The 16,297-nt window shown below is 36.6% G+C and overlaps 1 protein-coding gene across 1 annotated transcript; it reads right to left on the bottom strand.

The window, feature by feature from the left end:
* Positions 1-14,395: 14,395 nt before the first annotated feature.
* Positions 14,396-15,532, bottom strand: LOC118485805 (probable polygalacturonase At3g15720). The gene is made up of 5 exons (XM_035982269.1): positions 15,325-15,532; positions 15,164-15,245; positions 14,944-15,052; positions 14,722-14,844; positions 14,396-14,614 (listed from the first exon to the last, which is right to left on the bottom strand). Exons 1-5 carry the CDS (start codon positions 15,530-15,532, stop codon positions 14,396-14,398), a joined length of 741 nt encoding a protein of 246 aa, XP_035838162.1.
* Between the last annotated feature and the right edge of the window lie 765 nt (positions 15,533-16,297).

The following is a 16,297-nucleotide window of genomic DNA, read 5'->3' on the forward strand; positions in this document are numbered from 1 at the left end:
GCCGGTTTTTATCAAAACTGGGTTCTATACTCACATATAAGACTCTAGTTGCTGCCAACATATTTTAAAAGTGGTTTTACGCTTGTTATCATCTGGCTATAACCTCCCGACACGTGTCACGATCCTACGAAGTCCCGAAAACTATAAATAGGAGGTAGCTTTCTTTGTTTAAGCACACCACTTTCCAAAATCTGCTCATTACTCTCAAATATGAGGAGCCTGAACCTTTGGGAACCTTCATTTAGTACATTGGACCCTTTGTAAGTATCCTTTCGTGACTAGTTTGTTTTATTTAGCGTTTATAGCCGAAAAGTCAAGCGTTTTCGATAAACACTTTGACTTTTAAAAGGTTGAGCCATGGTTCACAACGAACATGGCTACGTGACCGTAATTAGGTAGGTGTTAAACCCTCAAAAGGGCACCTCCTAATTACCACGTTTACTCAGCCAATTATTGGGTCAAACTTCTTAATAAAAAGTCAAACGAGTCAGTTTTTACTAATAAATTCATAACTAATAATACAGAAGTTATGGAACATGTTTTAACACTTAAATAACTTGGTAATTAATATAAGAACAAGTTTAAGCATGTTCAACCCGACAATTCTGAGTTTAGGCTCGGTTCGGAACCGAAAGTCGCAAAAGTAGACTTTTGCTTTGACTTTCAGTTCTGACCCAATGTAGCATATTTTAGGAATGCCTTAGAGCTCTATTAGGACCAGGTTATAGGTTAATGTAACCCTCTGAGGTTATATAACTTGGTTCCTTAGTTATCCGATTCATTTGCATGTTTCCGTTATATGCCTAAATGTTGACTATTATGCCCTTTTGACCTTAAAACGAGATTTTTGAAAATGTGAGAGGACAAAACCTTTGTTACTGAAATATAAATATGTCCTAAAATTTTGACATCAGTTTGAGGTCTAGATTAGGAGTTATGCTCAATATCGTAATTAAGAGGCTTTTTATTAATTAAAAGGCATAATTAGCATATAACCTATTTAAACCCAAATTTTTATACCAAACTTTTTACCCACTGATGTAATATAATATTTTGGGATTTTTGAAGATTTTTATTTATTTTTAAGCTGAGCATAACATAGGATTCTAGCTTTGATTCGGTAATTGTCGGTTATACCCTTTATGCTCATAAAATGAGTTTTACATAACACTTTGATACCAAACCTTTTGCCACTGATTTTATATGATAATTAAATATTTTAAGCCTTCTGGAATAATAAAAATATCATCCTTTCTTATAAAACCCGAAAATCGCTTAAAACCGCCTTTTTACGCGTTTTAAACGCATAGTATGAGTTAAAACTATTTTTAACATATAAGACATAATACCTACTGATATTTTTAAGTAAATTTTTAAAATTTAACAGTAAGCAAAAGTCTTGAACCCAGATTTTCGATTTGACCTTTTAAAGCCTATGTGAAATTACCAAAATGTCCCTTCGGTGCATAGTTGGTTTATAAGTGATAAATTTCACATCTATGCAATACCCTACTAATGTAACTTATTAAATTAAATATTTTTACTGATCTTTTCAGACCTGAACCTCAGATTTATATTTAATCTCTTTTATAACCTCTAAAATGACCAAAATACCCCTACGGGGCTTAATTTGAGTTTAAATCCGTTTTGGGCATAATGGAAGGTATCCTACTGATATCACAACATATTTAAGGCATATTAACTTAGGAAACCTGTTCATGACTCATTTGTTTACCCGTTATGAATTTTTCGCGTTCGGTGCGGTTTATGTAACTAGTTTGCATAAATTAACCGAAACGGGTCAAACCTTATCATTTTTATCTCAAATTCCAGAATGTGTTTAGTTTACCCATATTATACAAGTCTTCAAACTTGTCGGGTCTAAATCACATTCTATTCTGGTCTTCGCTTAATCATGCGTTTTGAACCGTATACATTTCTTTAAAACTAACCGGTCTAAGTTTAAACTTAAGTAAGACCCGTTAGGAATCTAATAGGTTAATTAAAACCTTCGTTCCAGATTTAGGAGACCAGTAAAAGATACTTGCACTTGATGATTTGTACGGCTGGGATAAATTTGTATAATTTGCTCAGGTAAATACTTTTAACTTATTTTCCCTAAATGGGCTTGGGATACGGTATTATAATAATACCGCTTGGTCGGGTATGTAGTTGTTTAAATCGGATTGTGATTAATATATTTACATAACCCGTTTTAATCTGTTTTATTGGTATATGGACCTTGGGGGGTTAATGATCATGTCCCGGATATCCTGGGCATCATTCATTGAAATAGCCACGACTTAAGCACGGGGTGGAAGCATACACCTGACAGCTGCATATGTAAAAACTGGTAACCCACTTTAAGGAATTAACCTTGTGGGCATTATACCTGTGGCATGTCAGTTAATCTTGTCCGGCTCTTCTAACTGGCCCTGACGGACGACAAATAAGTAAAACTGTACACAAGATTATTTCTAAATAATTGTCCATAGTTATAAAAGGACTTTTGTGCCTTGTGCATTCAAATCAATTTTTCTTAAACTCTTTTCAAAATGAGTCAGTTAATTGTATTTACCAGTGTAAACTGACGTATTTTCCAAAAAGGCTAAGTGCAGGTACTAGACGGAATAGGCTGGCTACTCCTGGCATCCATAAAAGAGTCTTGCAAGCTTAGATGTTAAAATCTGTTGAACAATGTACTTTTTATCTTTGATCCGCGTGTGGATCTTTTACAGTCCGTTTGTAATACATTGATATTACTTTTCGTTCGGTTTGTAATGTGATTTACCTTTCGACTTCCGTTGTGTATAAAACTGTGATAAATTTTCTATGATGATATCAACTATGTCATGATACTCTCCACCGGACCCACCGGTAATACGTGCAAATATCGGGGTGTGACAAATAACCTAATAGCAACAACGTAACTTTTTATTGACATCTTTGTATTTATGAAGTTTATATGTTAAATCTGATTTGTTGATGAGATAATTATATTTATGTTCTTTAATTAATTAATGAATTATTAAAGTCATAGGGTTTGATATAATAGTTTAGATTAATAATAATAATGAGTTATTATGTGGCATTTATTAAATTATTTATTAGAAGTTAGATAAGGATAAAGATAAATGATATTTATTTATATAATATTAGTTATTAAGAAAACTAAAATAAAAATTATGAGGTTGAAGGAGAAAATGACATTGCCATTATTTGAAATCTTTTATTAGAATTAGATTAATTTTTTATATACATGCCTTATATATGTTGTTATTTGAAACTTAAAAAAACTCAAATTCTTAATCAATGTTACAATTATGGATGAATTTTTATTAAATTTCCTAACAACAAATAACTAATTTTTTCTAACGAATAAAATTTTAAACCCCAGCATGACACATGTTCAAATATTAGGCTCCCATTATTTTCCAAAAATATTAAAGTGATTACTTAAAACATTTCATGTGAACAAGGGTCCTTGAATCATGTCATGTGAACAATTATTTTTTATTAATTAGATAGAAGATCATAAAAGTATATATAATAATCCTTCTCCTTATTATATTAATGGTTTTAAAAAATATCACGTGTAACTATTAGAATCACTTTCTCACATTTATCTTTTACCCCGATTTTTACTTAACTATTCATTTTTAATTTTTAAAATATAATAATATGCCTGTTTAATCTTATATATTTTTAAATAACAAATATTGTAAACCATTATTATTATTATTATTATTATTATTATTATTATTATTATTATTATTATTATTATTTAGGGTTATAGTTTCAGAAAGGTACAACATCGCCTTTAAAAAGATACATTTTCTCCCAACTACTTGGTACTAAATAAATAAGAGTTTGTGATATTAAGTGTTGTCTTAGTTTGAAAGTTCTTTCCAATTTAAATATTAAATTATCGTTACTAAAAAGTTGTTTTAATCAAATACATTCAACTTTGTTTGAGTTACATAATCTCTATCTATATATCTATCTATTCTAATATATTAAAGTCATTTTAACTTACGTGTCATCCATACATAAACTCACCTATTATTTTGACACATGTCACTCTTATAAGCAACCTCGACCTGTTTTTAACTTAACCCTAATTTTGTTCTGCCGACAGTACTTCATTCAACCTCTCTATTCTCTGTGTTCTCTCCATTGAAGCCTCAACTCTTCTTATTCTAGCGATTCATTGTATCTTCGTCTCCTACATCCTCCTCCATTTCAACATACGATTTCTGCTATCTTAACATGTAAGGTTTTCAGATTTTCTTTATTATATGGTTTTCATATTTATAAGGGTGTGAATAGATGTTAATGAAGGTCTATATCTTTTGGAATTTGTAATCAGAGCTCATTCTGCTTTTATCTTTCAGTCGGATTTCAGATCCAACGGTGCGTTAAAACAAGAGTAAAAAGGGGCAAACATACACACACACACATAATATTTCATATCGGTGATAAAGGGTTCTTATGATAACCTCAAGTTCAACAACAATTTCTGCATTAGGTCTGTTTTCAATCGCATATCTACTATATGTATGTCGATTCGTATGCTAATTTACGCTAATTGTCATTCATTTTTTAGTTTAAGGTTTCTGTTATGATGGATGTTGTTCTAGCTAATTTTCATGTTGTGTATCACCAAATAAGGCCACCCTACTTATCCTACTTTCATTCCTAATAACCGCATTCTAGAATCTTCCTATTCTAGATTATTCTTAGCCTACAGAAGCCTTATTATCATATCATCACAAACATAACATCTAATCATAACAACAAATAATTCAATAATGTAACAAAATAGATACTTCAGTTGTAACCAAATGAAAACAATTTTAACACACACACACAAAGAAAAGAGAAACCTACTAAAAGCATCAAATCTTACACATTGATTTAATGTAATTATTAGTTTACTTACTATAGCAACTTTAGATCACTATAATAAAACTCAAACATACATTCAAAAACCATTTGAAATGAGAACAAAATCCATTTTTAAGGTTTTGTTCTTGATATATTTTTGAAACAGAGCTCGAAATGATGAAAGAAAGATTCGCAAAACTTTTATTGGGAGAAGACATGTCTGGTAGCGGCAACGGAGTTTCTACTGTGGTTACTGTTTCTAATGCCATCACAAATCTTTACGGTACACATTTTCTATCTGATGTGTTAATGATTTGTACACTCCGACGCGTTATAACGTATTCATGTGTTTATAAGTTGTTTTGTTTTCGATTTTTGTAGCTTCTATGTTTGGCCTACATCCAAAGTTAGAGCCGTTGCATCCCGAGAAGAAGATGATGTGGAAACGGGAGATGAACTTGCTTACTCTCAGTTTATGATTACATCGTTTAATTTATCCCAATGTCACATAGTTTACAAAACGGAAAAGCCATAGAGGTGATGTCTAGCCGACCAAGGTCGGATATTTATATCAATCTTCCAGCGTTAAAGAAGCTCGACGCGCTCCTGTTGGTAGACCAAAACACCCTTTTCCTCTCATCAAGATTGTTACACCCTTATTAGGTTTATGGATTAGTAGCTAAGTGGTTTAATGGATTTGTGGGTTAGTGGATATTAGAATGGGTTTTTATGGTAATGGGCCTAGGGTTTAGGGAGCATCCTCCCTAGACACTTTCTATAAATAGTAAGTCATTATTAGATCACTAGTGTTGGTGAAATCAAGAATATACTGTATTGGACAAGCCTTTGTATGCAAGATTTATAATCATCAATCAAGAATCTTTCTACTTCATCTCCTTTCTTTGAATCGTTGCTTGTTTGTGTGATTCCGCCACCAATCAAGCTTGTGTGGTATCATTGTGATCTCGTTACGGGACTTACAATTGGTATCAGAGCCTTCCAGGCTTAGATCTGATATCACAACGATTCTGATCTCGGACTGTTTGACATGGTATTGTTTCTGTTCGTTCTGCTAGAAATCTGCTGATCTTGGATCTGTTTCTGTGTATCTCGGATCATCTTCATCGCATCTCGGACGATCTCGGATAGACATCAATCATCTCGGACTTGAAGATTGCCTTCATCTCAGATAATCATCAAATCATCTCGGACTGTAACAACCCTCGAGAAGCACCCCTAAACGCCCCCAGATACATCCCGTATGCGATAAACGAACCCGAATAACATTAATATTAATAAAAATCAAGAAAAAACAAATATACTAGGTCGCTCGCGGGCCGTAACCAAGTTAGCCTAAGTTTTCGTGGGGCGCGAGGCCCTATTACTTGTCGGACACCCTTGCTGCCACGTGTCCCGACACGTGTCAATCCTACGCTATGACTCAGCAACCCTAAAACTGACTCCAGGTTCCTCGTAGGCCACGAAGGATAGAGAGCAAGCTCTCGTGGGGCGCGAGCCGCCCTTCGACCAGCAATAAAAGGGGCCAGGATCGGCCATTTCAATTGTTCAGAAATCTAATTTCTCTCTCAAAACTTCTGTAGGCTAAAGCCATAGCCTAATACCCCCTAATCAGCGAAGCTCTGCCTCGTTGTAAGTATTATAACCCTGCTATTACCCTACACGATCGATTTAGGGCTCCGTAACGCATGTCAAGGCTCTGCCTGACTCAGTCGTTGGAGTTCTGTCTCGTGTTACACCCGATTGATTTAGGGCTCCGTAATGCATGTCAAGGCTTTGCCTGACTCAGTCATTGGAGTTCTGTCTCGAGTTGTAAGGTTAATGTGATTTGGGTTATTTACTAACACGTGTGCATTGTTTAATTTTAATAAATAATAACCAGAAGAAATAACATAAAGCTATAATATTACCAAGGAGATATAATATTACCAGGAAGCTATAATATTACCAGGAAGCCTGTAGAAATACCAATGAATGTGAGTCCATTCTCTTTTCTCACAGTTTGTGAGCCCTTATTTCAAATATTTTCTAAAACTATATATATATATATATATATCAGTTATAACTATAGTGATTAAGTCTTTGTAGGTCATCAATTGCTGCCAGTATTATGGAGTATGTATACAGTACTTGATAACCTTCACAATTGGGCACGGGTATCCAAGGTGTGATATGACCATAGTCATAGATGCGTTGAGTGACACGTACTGACCGAGTAATTGTGTAGATATAAACATTGTAATCTCCCTTAATAATGTAATGTTATAACAACTGATGTTTTATAAAATGAGATGTACTCGCCAGTATTTCTTGCTGATAAAATGTTTTTAAAACGCGTTTCAGGTAACACAATGTGAAAGCCAATAAAAGCCAGCTGAGAGCACTTAAGGTTTTGAAAAGTGGCTATAAAAGTTACCTAAAAAAGAAGGAGATCGTGTTTTCAATAATTAGGGTTTATCCATATAAATATATTACAAATGAAAACCGGGTTTTGTCCCACCTGTTTACTATAAATGTATTATCAACAAAACTCGGGTTTTATCCCATTTATCTAGTTTAAACATTTTGGTGTTTAACTCTGATAAAAATATTTCCTATCTATGGTCCTGATGAAACATTCCACTGCCAAGTTAATAAACACAGATACCATCTGACTGGTGCGCGACTCCTGCTCCCAGGTTGGGGTCTGGGGCTGTGACACGGACAATCATCATACCATCTTGGATAAACATCAAGCCATCTCGAACCATCATCATACCATCTCGGATAAACATCAAGCCATCCCGGACCATCATCAAATCATCTCGGACAATCATCATGTCATCTCGGATAGAATCTGTTGAAGATAATCATCATCTTGGATAATCATCAAAGCATCTTGAACAACATTTAAGTCATCTCGGATCAACTATTTGAAGATTGTCTTTGTCTTTCATCTCGGATAAACATCACATCTCGGACAAACATACCATCCCGGACCATGTTCATTTCGAACCCTTCATCTCGGACCACTGTTCATTTAGAACCAACCATTCATCTAGGACCAACTATCTCGAACGGACCATCTCAAATCACTGTTTAGATTTTAGACGCTTCATCTCAGACACTATATTGAACCCAAACGATGTTATGAACAGCGTTGTGACTATTGATGATCTCGCCAATGCTACCCTTGTTGCTATTTAGACTCAGTCTCAAGCTTTCCATCAAGAACTCGATCAAGTCATTAGCACGTCTACTAAGGTTCCAAGGTTTCTGTACAGGGATGACTACTACGAGTGGAAGTTTAGATTTGAGCAATATTGTAAGGCGAAGGAACCTCATGTTTGGAGAAGCATTAAGAATGGATCACGCACTATCATGCACTCTACTGAAGATGACCCTCAAACCCAGATTCTGAAACCCGAAGGCATATATACCGAAGAGGACAGAAAGGTCATAGCTTAGGATGAAGCTGCTTTTGGAACTCTCTCAATGGCACCTGGTCCAGACATTTCAATTGTCGTCCGAAACTGCAAGAGTGCTGAGGAAATTTGGGATCAGCTGCGCACTTATTTAAGGGAAATGTTGACATGAAGGCAAGCAGAGTGAACATGATGAATCAACAGTTTAGTTCCTTTAATCACATCTATGGAGAAACTATTGAAAACCATATTAGAAGATTTGTCAAACTGGTGTCACAGATGGTTAGTGCTGGAATCAACATCTCAAATAGTGGAATGAACCGTAACCTACTAAACTCGCTGCCAAAAGGGTGGGATGCCGAGGTTTCCATGATCAAGCATACGAAGGATCTGAATGAAATGACACTTACTGAGTTGATTGTCACAATTAAGTCATGTGAGATTGACAATCAACAGAGAGAGATAAATCACAAGAATTCACTGATGGTTGCTGGTATGACTAGCCCCAACAATGCTGCTTTGATGTCTCAAGGTAATCCAAATCTCGTTTTCAGCCCAGTTCATGGAGTTATGAACAACAATCCAAACATTGTGTTCAGCCCTGTAGCAGCACCAAAATCTAAATACGTGTACGGGATGTCACCTCCTACTTCTCAAGCGGCTACTGTCAATACCGCTAGTGTTCAGCAGCAACCCTAGTCTCAGCCACAACATGCTAATGTCGCCTTTGGTTATACCACCCAGCCTACAACTCAAAATGCTTCATCCACACCTTCAATGGAACATATGGCCTTCTTGACTAAGCAAAATGAAGAAAAACTGGCTCTCGCAGCTTCTATGATCAATAGCTTAAATGCTTTCTTAGCTGGTGATCTCATGCCTTCAAGTGAAATAACTCCAGAAATGAATCAGGTGGTTGAAGAGGACTTGGATGAACTGGATGTGGCTTGGAATCTTGCAATGTCAGCCGTTAAAGCAGACAAATTTACTAAGATGTATGGGTGTCATCCGATGAATGTTCGTCCTTGAGTGCTGAAGGATAGGTTAAAGTGCTACGGGTGCTATGAACCTGGACATTTTGCTAGGGATTGCAAAAGGGAACCTGTGACAACCCGAACTTTCAAGGTTAGTGACGTTTTATATTGTGATCTTAACTCCGTTAAAATCTAGACTTTTGTGATTACTCGGTAAAATAACATGTGTTGGGTCGCAGGTGTATACATGAAATCACATCACTTATGATTGGGCCTAGAGCCCAACCGAATCTTAGAATTGAGCCCACTCCTCTTGGGCTTTGCATGTGTTTTGTTAGAATCTTGTAGTTGGTAAACCCACTTTATATCCTTGTTACCCTAGGCCCGGTCTCGCAAGCCCACTAAACCGAGCCCATCCTCTTAATATTGGGCCTATCTTCTTAATATCTAGTTTACGTAGAATTGTGCAAGTGTAATGGAATAATTGCAAACCCTAATCTCTTCACCTCTCCCGAATCGCAACGGCAGTGGACGAAACCCCACCCCCCTCTTCGAGACTCTATCTTGCTTAACTTGTGCTCTCGGAACTAATTGACCAACTTGGAATACGTGTCTTACTCTTACCGAGCAAACCAAAGGTGAGTTCACTGTACTTTTCCAAGCATGCGTCCCGGTGGTTTGGGACATCTGGTAAACGTTTCTAAAGGGAATACTGGGTAAACTGTTTATTTGGGATGTTGGTTATTGAACACAGTATAAATCATGTAAGACCCCATACATCTACCGTGTTGCTGAAGAAGCAACGAGGTATTTAGTTGATAGCGCTATTAGGTTTGGCACCCTCACACCGGGCCGAAAGGACGGGCGTGAACTAATTACCTGGACTTCATGACCAATGCCTAGTTAGAGGCATTGGGGTTGGGCATTCACATCGTGTACATATAAGACCCCTTACATCTATTCAAGGTTGTTTGATACCTTGCCCTCATGACCAATGCCTAAATGGAGGCATTGGGGTTGGGCATTCACATCTAGTCGCCACATACGGTAATCGAGTTAATAACAACATCAAATCAAATTGTTACACTGTTTTACACACGTATCTGGTAACTAAACTCGGTAACAAAACTTTGAACTCACCAGCGTTGTCTAACACACTTGTTTGCATGCTTGTAGGTTGTTAGATGTCTTGCATTGGAACTTGCTGTCTGGAGTAGCTGGAGTGGTCATGGGTCGACTGGAGGGATTTATGTTATTGATTTCTTGATACTATTTATTGGCTTGAAACTGTTTAACTTTGCTTCCGCTGAACACTTTGGTTTTCACTTAAACTTGTTGATGGTATTTTTATTTATAATCGAGAACTTTATTTTGAAATATGTATGGGTTCAATGTAATTAGTGGCTCATTGTTGGTACGTCACATGCCTAACAGGGACATTCCTTAGGTGGTATTTTGAGGGTGTGACAGAACCAGTGGGATATGAGGCTACTCAAGCAACTGCAGCTCGGAACAAGGAATGGTCAATGGTTCCTGTAACACCTGCTGAAACTGCGACTTCGACTGGACAAAGAAACTCTGGAGCTGAAAGGGCTTTGATTGTGCAGGAACAGCGTGGATTCAACTGGGCTGATGCAGTTGCACAAGTGGAATCCATGAAGTTGTCTTAAGCTACTACTGCTGAATAGGTCTATCAATGCTTGATGGCACTGACCGAGGAACCGAAATCGCTCTCTGAGACGGTAAATTCCCTTTTATGTACTGAACACTGTAGAAAGAAAGTTGCATTTATGAGATCTCAAAACTCCGCATTGATCACTGATTACGACAGTGCAATGGGAAAGTGCATCAGTCTTAGAGAACAACAAAATTCTCTATGAAAAGATTGACACACTTAAGAAGGATATAGCTCAACTTCACAGAGACGTGAATCAATAGAAATGTTGGGTTCACGACTATAAACATAGACTCACAGTAAAAACCCTAGAATGCGGCTCTGTGAAAGCTGTGCTGGAACTTCTCACTGGAAAGTACAAGCAAAATGAGTTAAACATTAAAAAATTTGATACTTCCAGTGACACTGTTCGTAATATGTGCAATGTGCAACTTGCATTCAAAGAAAACAAGGGAAGGGCTTGGGATATACACGGGTTCCACCACCATATAATCGTAATTACTCTAGACTGCCCACTACTGAGCAAGAAATAGAGAACTATGATAAAATGATTTATGGTAAACCTAGTGATTATGTTCCCTGGGAACCATCAAAATCTAAAAATGGGCAACCAGCTGATTTCAAGAAACCAATGAATTTTTGTTAAAAATGAAAATAAAAATTGTTCAAATGAAAAGGAAAATTGGTCAAATGAAAACTGTTCAAATGAATCAGCTGGTAAATCCGAACACGTAAATCAGACAGAAACAAAAACAAAAACAGAAAGGAAAACAGAACCAGTAAAACATCCATAGAGGAGACAGAAGAAAGTTCGCTAAATTCCGATTCTGTTGACAATACTAACGGTTCTAGTTCATGTGCAGAGTTAGTAAGAACAGAGGAGAAGTCTAAAGAGGATGATGAATCACATCAACATGTTGCTGATAATGTTATTTCCGATAAAACTGACCTTTATGCATGGAACTATGTTTTTTCTTGGTTTGCTGAGACTTGGGGTGTTCCCACTAAAACTAATGAATCTGGTGCTGTGATTTTAGACTATGGTTGTGATAAAAATGGTTGTGTTGAAAATGTTGAAAATGTTTTGACAGGAAAATATGATGTATCGACTGATAAACTTGAGAAATCTGTTTCAAGTGACTCGGAAATCAATTCTGATGATTCGGGCAACTGCTCTGGTGTGCCTGAAACATCGAATGATACATCCGAAACTCATGATAAAGATGAAAAACTTGATGTTTTTGATTGCGATAATGAAGAAATTGATAAGCAAAGGTCATCTGACGAACCTGACAACCAAACTGAAGATTCAGGAACATCAGATAATGAATATAGCTCTTCCAAGGATTCTGATTGTGATGAACAATTAGAATCTCACAGCGTTGCGACAGAAGAGAGTCAAACGGTTTCAGACGTAGACTGCTCATCATCTGATAAACCAGAATCGTTTGATGTCAAGGTCTCAGAGGTTGATGAAGCTGAAGAGGAGATATCCATAGAATCCAGCTCTGAAGACACTCATGAGATCTCGGAGCCTGAAGAGAAAGGACCCATGAAAACCACTTCAGCAGTTGAGTCAGCTAATGAAACTGAAGAAGAAATTTTTATGGAAACTTTCTCTATGGAAACTCCTTCTGAGAACATAGTCTGTAAGGAAAGGGAATATGTGGAAGTCACTTCAACAAATAATTCAGCCCTTGGCCTCAAAGGATCAGATGTTGAAGAAAGTGTTTCTAATGAAGCAAAATCTATTGAATCTATTCCTTCAAAGAAGAAACGATCACGTAAAAACAGAAGACCACGAAAAAAGAAAGTTCAAAAGGAAAACCCGACTCTCAAGCAAACTGAACCAAAACTTAAGGGTAAAGTTGCGGATACTTACTCTTGTGCTGATAACTGTGAGCAGGGTTCATCCAAGATCAAACATGCACACAAGCAATCAACGTCAAATGAAAAGAAAAGACTTGATCAGTTCTCGAGAATAACACAAGCAGAACTAAATGTCTTTTTCTCAAAAAGGCAAACGTGGAATTCCGGGACACAATGCAAGAAACTGTGTTCATCGTCCCTACCACTCTGGGAACATGTATCATTAGAAGGCTATGCATTCTCGCTTTGTCAAAAATCAACCTCCTAAAGCAAAGTCTTCTGACAGAGACTGGAATCTAGCAAATATGGAAAATAAAAAATTTGCAAATATAAACAGGTTTCAAAGTAAGTCAAAAGCCACACCTCTTAAAGGAAATGTTTCAAAATATTCAGACACCAAGAGTTGGAAACCCAAAGTTTCTGCTAGATCCCAATCTTCGTGTTCGCAACCGTCAACATCTACCTCATCGCCCAAAACCACAAGCGACGTTAAGAGTCACATGATCTTTCGTGAGGTCTCTTATACAAATAGCGATGGTCAACTCAGGTCCAGTATGGCCTGGGTTCCAGTTTCTAACTGATTCCGCTAAATGTGCAGGAATGACTATGGAGGGCTATCTTTAGACTTTGGTTTATTGATAGTGGTTGTTCTAGGAACATGACGGAAGACATATCCAAGTTGAATGACATAAAAATATTCGACGGAGGATGTGTCAACTTCGCGGGAGGAGAATCTAGAAGAATCACCATGAAGGGAACAGTCAAAAATGGAGTTCTCACCTTTTCAGACATCAATTATGTCCCAGATGTGTGACAAAGGAATGGAGGTTCTCTTCACCAATGACCGTTGAACCACGTGCTTTGAATCATCTTTCAACATATAGCAAATCGTACATTACCGATTCACAAAAGGGTGGCCCTAAATCTAAAATACTATATAATAATGCATTGGGCTTCATTGTTTGTAAGATGTAAGTTTTACAGTCAAACGTGTTTGGTTGAGGTAATTCCAAAATGTTTGACTTTTTAGAATGTTTTCATTCGGGTAACATAAACAAGAAGATAAACTTATTGTGAGTAAAACAAACAATAATATTTTGTATGAGAAACGGAACTTCAGAGTTCTCTTGTAGAACGCTTATTGCGAGTAAAACAAACAATAATATTTTGTTTAGGTCGCCGCTATTGCTCGTTGTTGTTCCTATTGCCGTCGTCACTAAAACTAAGATTTCTTGCAGTGTTGGATCGTAATCCCTTACCATTAAAATGGCTGCACACATCCAGACCAAAAAAAATAATAAATATATAAGGCAATAGAGCCAACAAAGTATTTCTCCAATGGAAGGGTGGTAAGTTTGGGGATGGAATATGTGACGTCAACCTATAAGGTTTACATAAGTAGATATGAAAGAGAAAAGCCTAGGTTGTAACAATCCTCATACATTATTCCCAATCCAAAGCAGCTAAGATATTATTGCTCATTCCATATTTAATAACTGAGCTTCAATGAACACAAATTGCAATACAATTTTGAAAATTTGGTTAGGGTAGGGAGTGGACAACCTAACCTAATTACAGGTAATCTGAGGGGTAGTTTGGATAAAATCTCCTTCAACATTATGGCAGTAAGCAGATACATCTTCTCCTGTAATTTCGACTTCATTCGTTATGATTCCAGTACAGTTAAACCGTCCAACACAATTAAAGGCAATTGCTTGCTTTGATGCTGAAGACCCATGTATATTTCTATACGTTACATCGCTCACATGTACAGATGATGCGTTCGGCTAATCCAATATGGAGAAAAAAATTAGTCCGGAGATTTTGGATGCTAAAATACAATATTGTTGATCAGCTATAAGATCTTTATTGAATATTGAGTAACAAGGCTTACCGGTGCTGGGCAATCCTCATTATTCATATTAGTGCAATAATGTTGATCAATTATAATAGGATTATTAACATCTGTGAGATGAATGTCCTCAAATACAATTGACCTGGCATACCCCTTTCCATACTGCATAGCATGAAACCAGTAAAAAATTAGTTTTGAATCGTTTAAAAAGATGGAAAAATTCAATCACCCTAGTGAAATTTGATGTAATTTTTATTTTACCGGTACAGTCTTGATTCGTGCTCCATTTTGCGTTTCAGTGAAGTTACAATTTCGCACTAGTACTTTCTCAACCGTTGTATAAGTACCATTCTTCCCAAGGCTTCCTATGCTGCCAAAACAAGTCAATTGAGTAAATCGAAATCATGGGACAATTTATTTTTTAAGTTTCTGAATTTGGCACCATCCCATAGGATTTCTGAGCCTGATGATTAGATGTTACCTTATGCCATGACCAGGTCCACACGAGACACTGGTTACATTGATGTCGTATACTCCCCCACCAATACCCACACAATCGTCACCTGTTTTTATTATATTATGAAGAACAAGTACATCAAAATGTTTACCATTTGAGAAACTAGGACTTTCTTGATGCCATACCGCTTTGAATCACAGAGTCGTGGATATTAACGTGCAACGACCAACTAATGCCGATTCCATCAGTATTAGGGCTGTATTTAGGTGCTGAAATATGAAGACTTCCGATATCTGCACCTTTACAACCAGTGAGGCTGACATGACTCTTTGGACTGTTTATGTGTCTTGTACCCCTTAGTTGTAGCCCGTCACATTTTTCAAAACGTAACATCTAAAAAATAACCATATAAATGTGAGATTTTTTTTCTTTTAATTGACAATTAAGTTTTTTTTCGAAAGATGATCTTACTGATGGGCAATCGCAGGATGGACCATTGGGCTGCATAAATAAACACAACGAGTAAATGAATTAAAAACCAATAAAGTGCTTTAAAGTAAAATAAACAAAAAAGAAAAAAAAAATGATGATTAACTTCGAATGTTTTAATTTCTCCTCCACCCGGCCACCAGATGGAACCCTGACCATCTATTTGGCCAGGTCCATCGACGATGAGTCCTTGAACCAATGCAAAGTATATCAAATAGCCTTTAGTATCGCAACCTTTCCATCCATCTAGAGTCTTTGGTGCGGTAATGTCGCCCAAAAGCTACCAACCAAAAAAAATTAAATTATAATAGACACTAGAAAACACAAAATCACAAATAATCATTGGTTTGACTCTGATTGTACCTGAATATGAACGCTAGAAGATTTGCACGGACCGACGAATGACACACATTGTATTAGAAAAGTCTTGCCTGATGGTATGATCAATGTCGGATCTGCTGAAGTATCTCCACATAAATCCCCCCACGCCTTAACAAAAGCCTGTATTTTATGAACATAATTAGAAAAAAGAAATTTCTCTTTGGATTCGAGATTGTAGAAATGATTTACGTACCTCGGTGTCATATGTATTACCATCTCCAATTGCACCATATGATGTTACATCAAAAGTGGCTGCACTCGCTGTTTTCGGTTCAAACAAAATGTAAA

This window comes from Helianthus annuus, chromosome 13 (assembly GCF_002127325.2).
Source record: "Helianthus annuus cultivar XRQ/B chromosome 13, HanXRQr2.0-SUNRISE, whole genome shotgun sequence".
Taxonomy (NCBI): Eukaryota; Viridiplantae; Streptophyta; class Magnoliopsida; order Asterales; family Asteraceae; genus Helianthus; species Helianthus annuus.

Excerpts from the sequence above, each read along its gene's own strand:
- LOC118485805 (XM_035982269.1), bottom strand. The coding sequence starts at position 15,532 with ATGTTACGTTTTGAAAAATGTGACGGGCTACAACTAAGGGGTACAAGA. Across the intron at positions 14,845-14,943 it reads CACGAATCAAGACTGTACCG|TATGGAAAGGGGTATGCCAG; the intron begins GTAAAATAAAAA and ends CATGCTATGCAG. Across the intron at positions 14,615-14,721 it reads ATGAGGATTGCCCAGCACCG|CCGAACGCATCATCTGTACA; the intron begins GTAAGCCTTGTT and ends ATATTGGATTAG.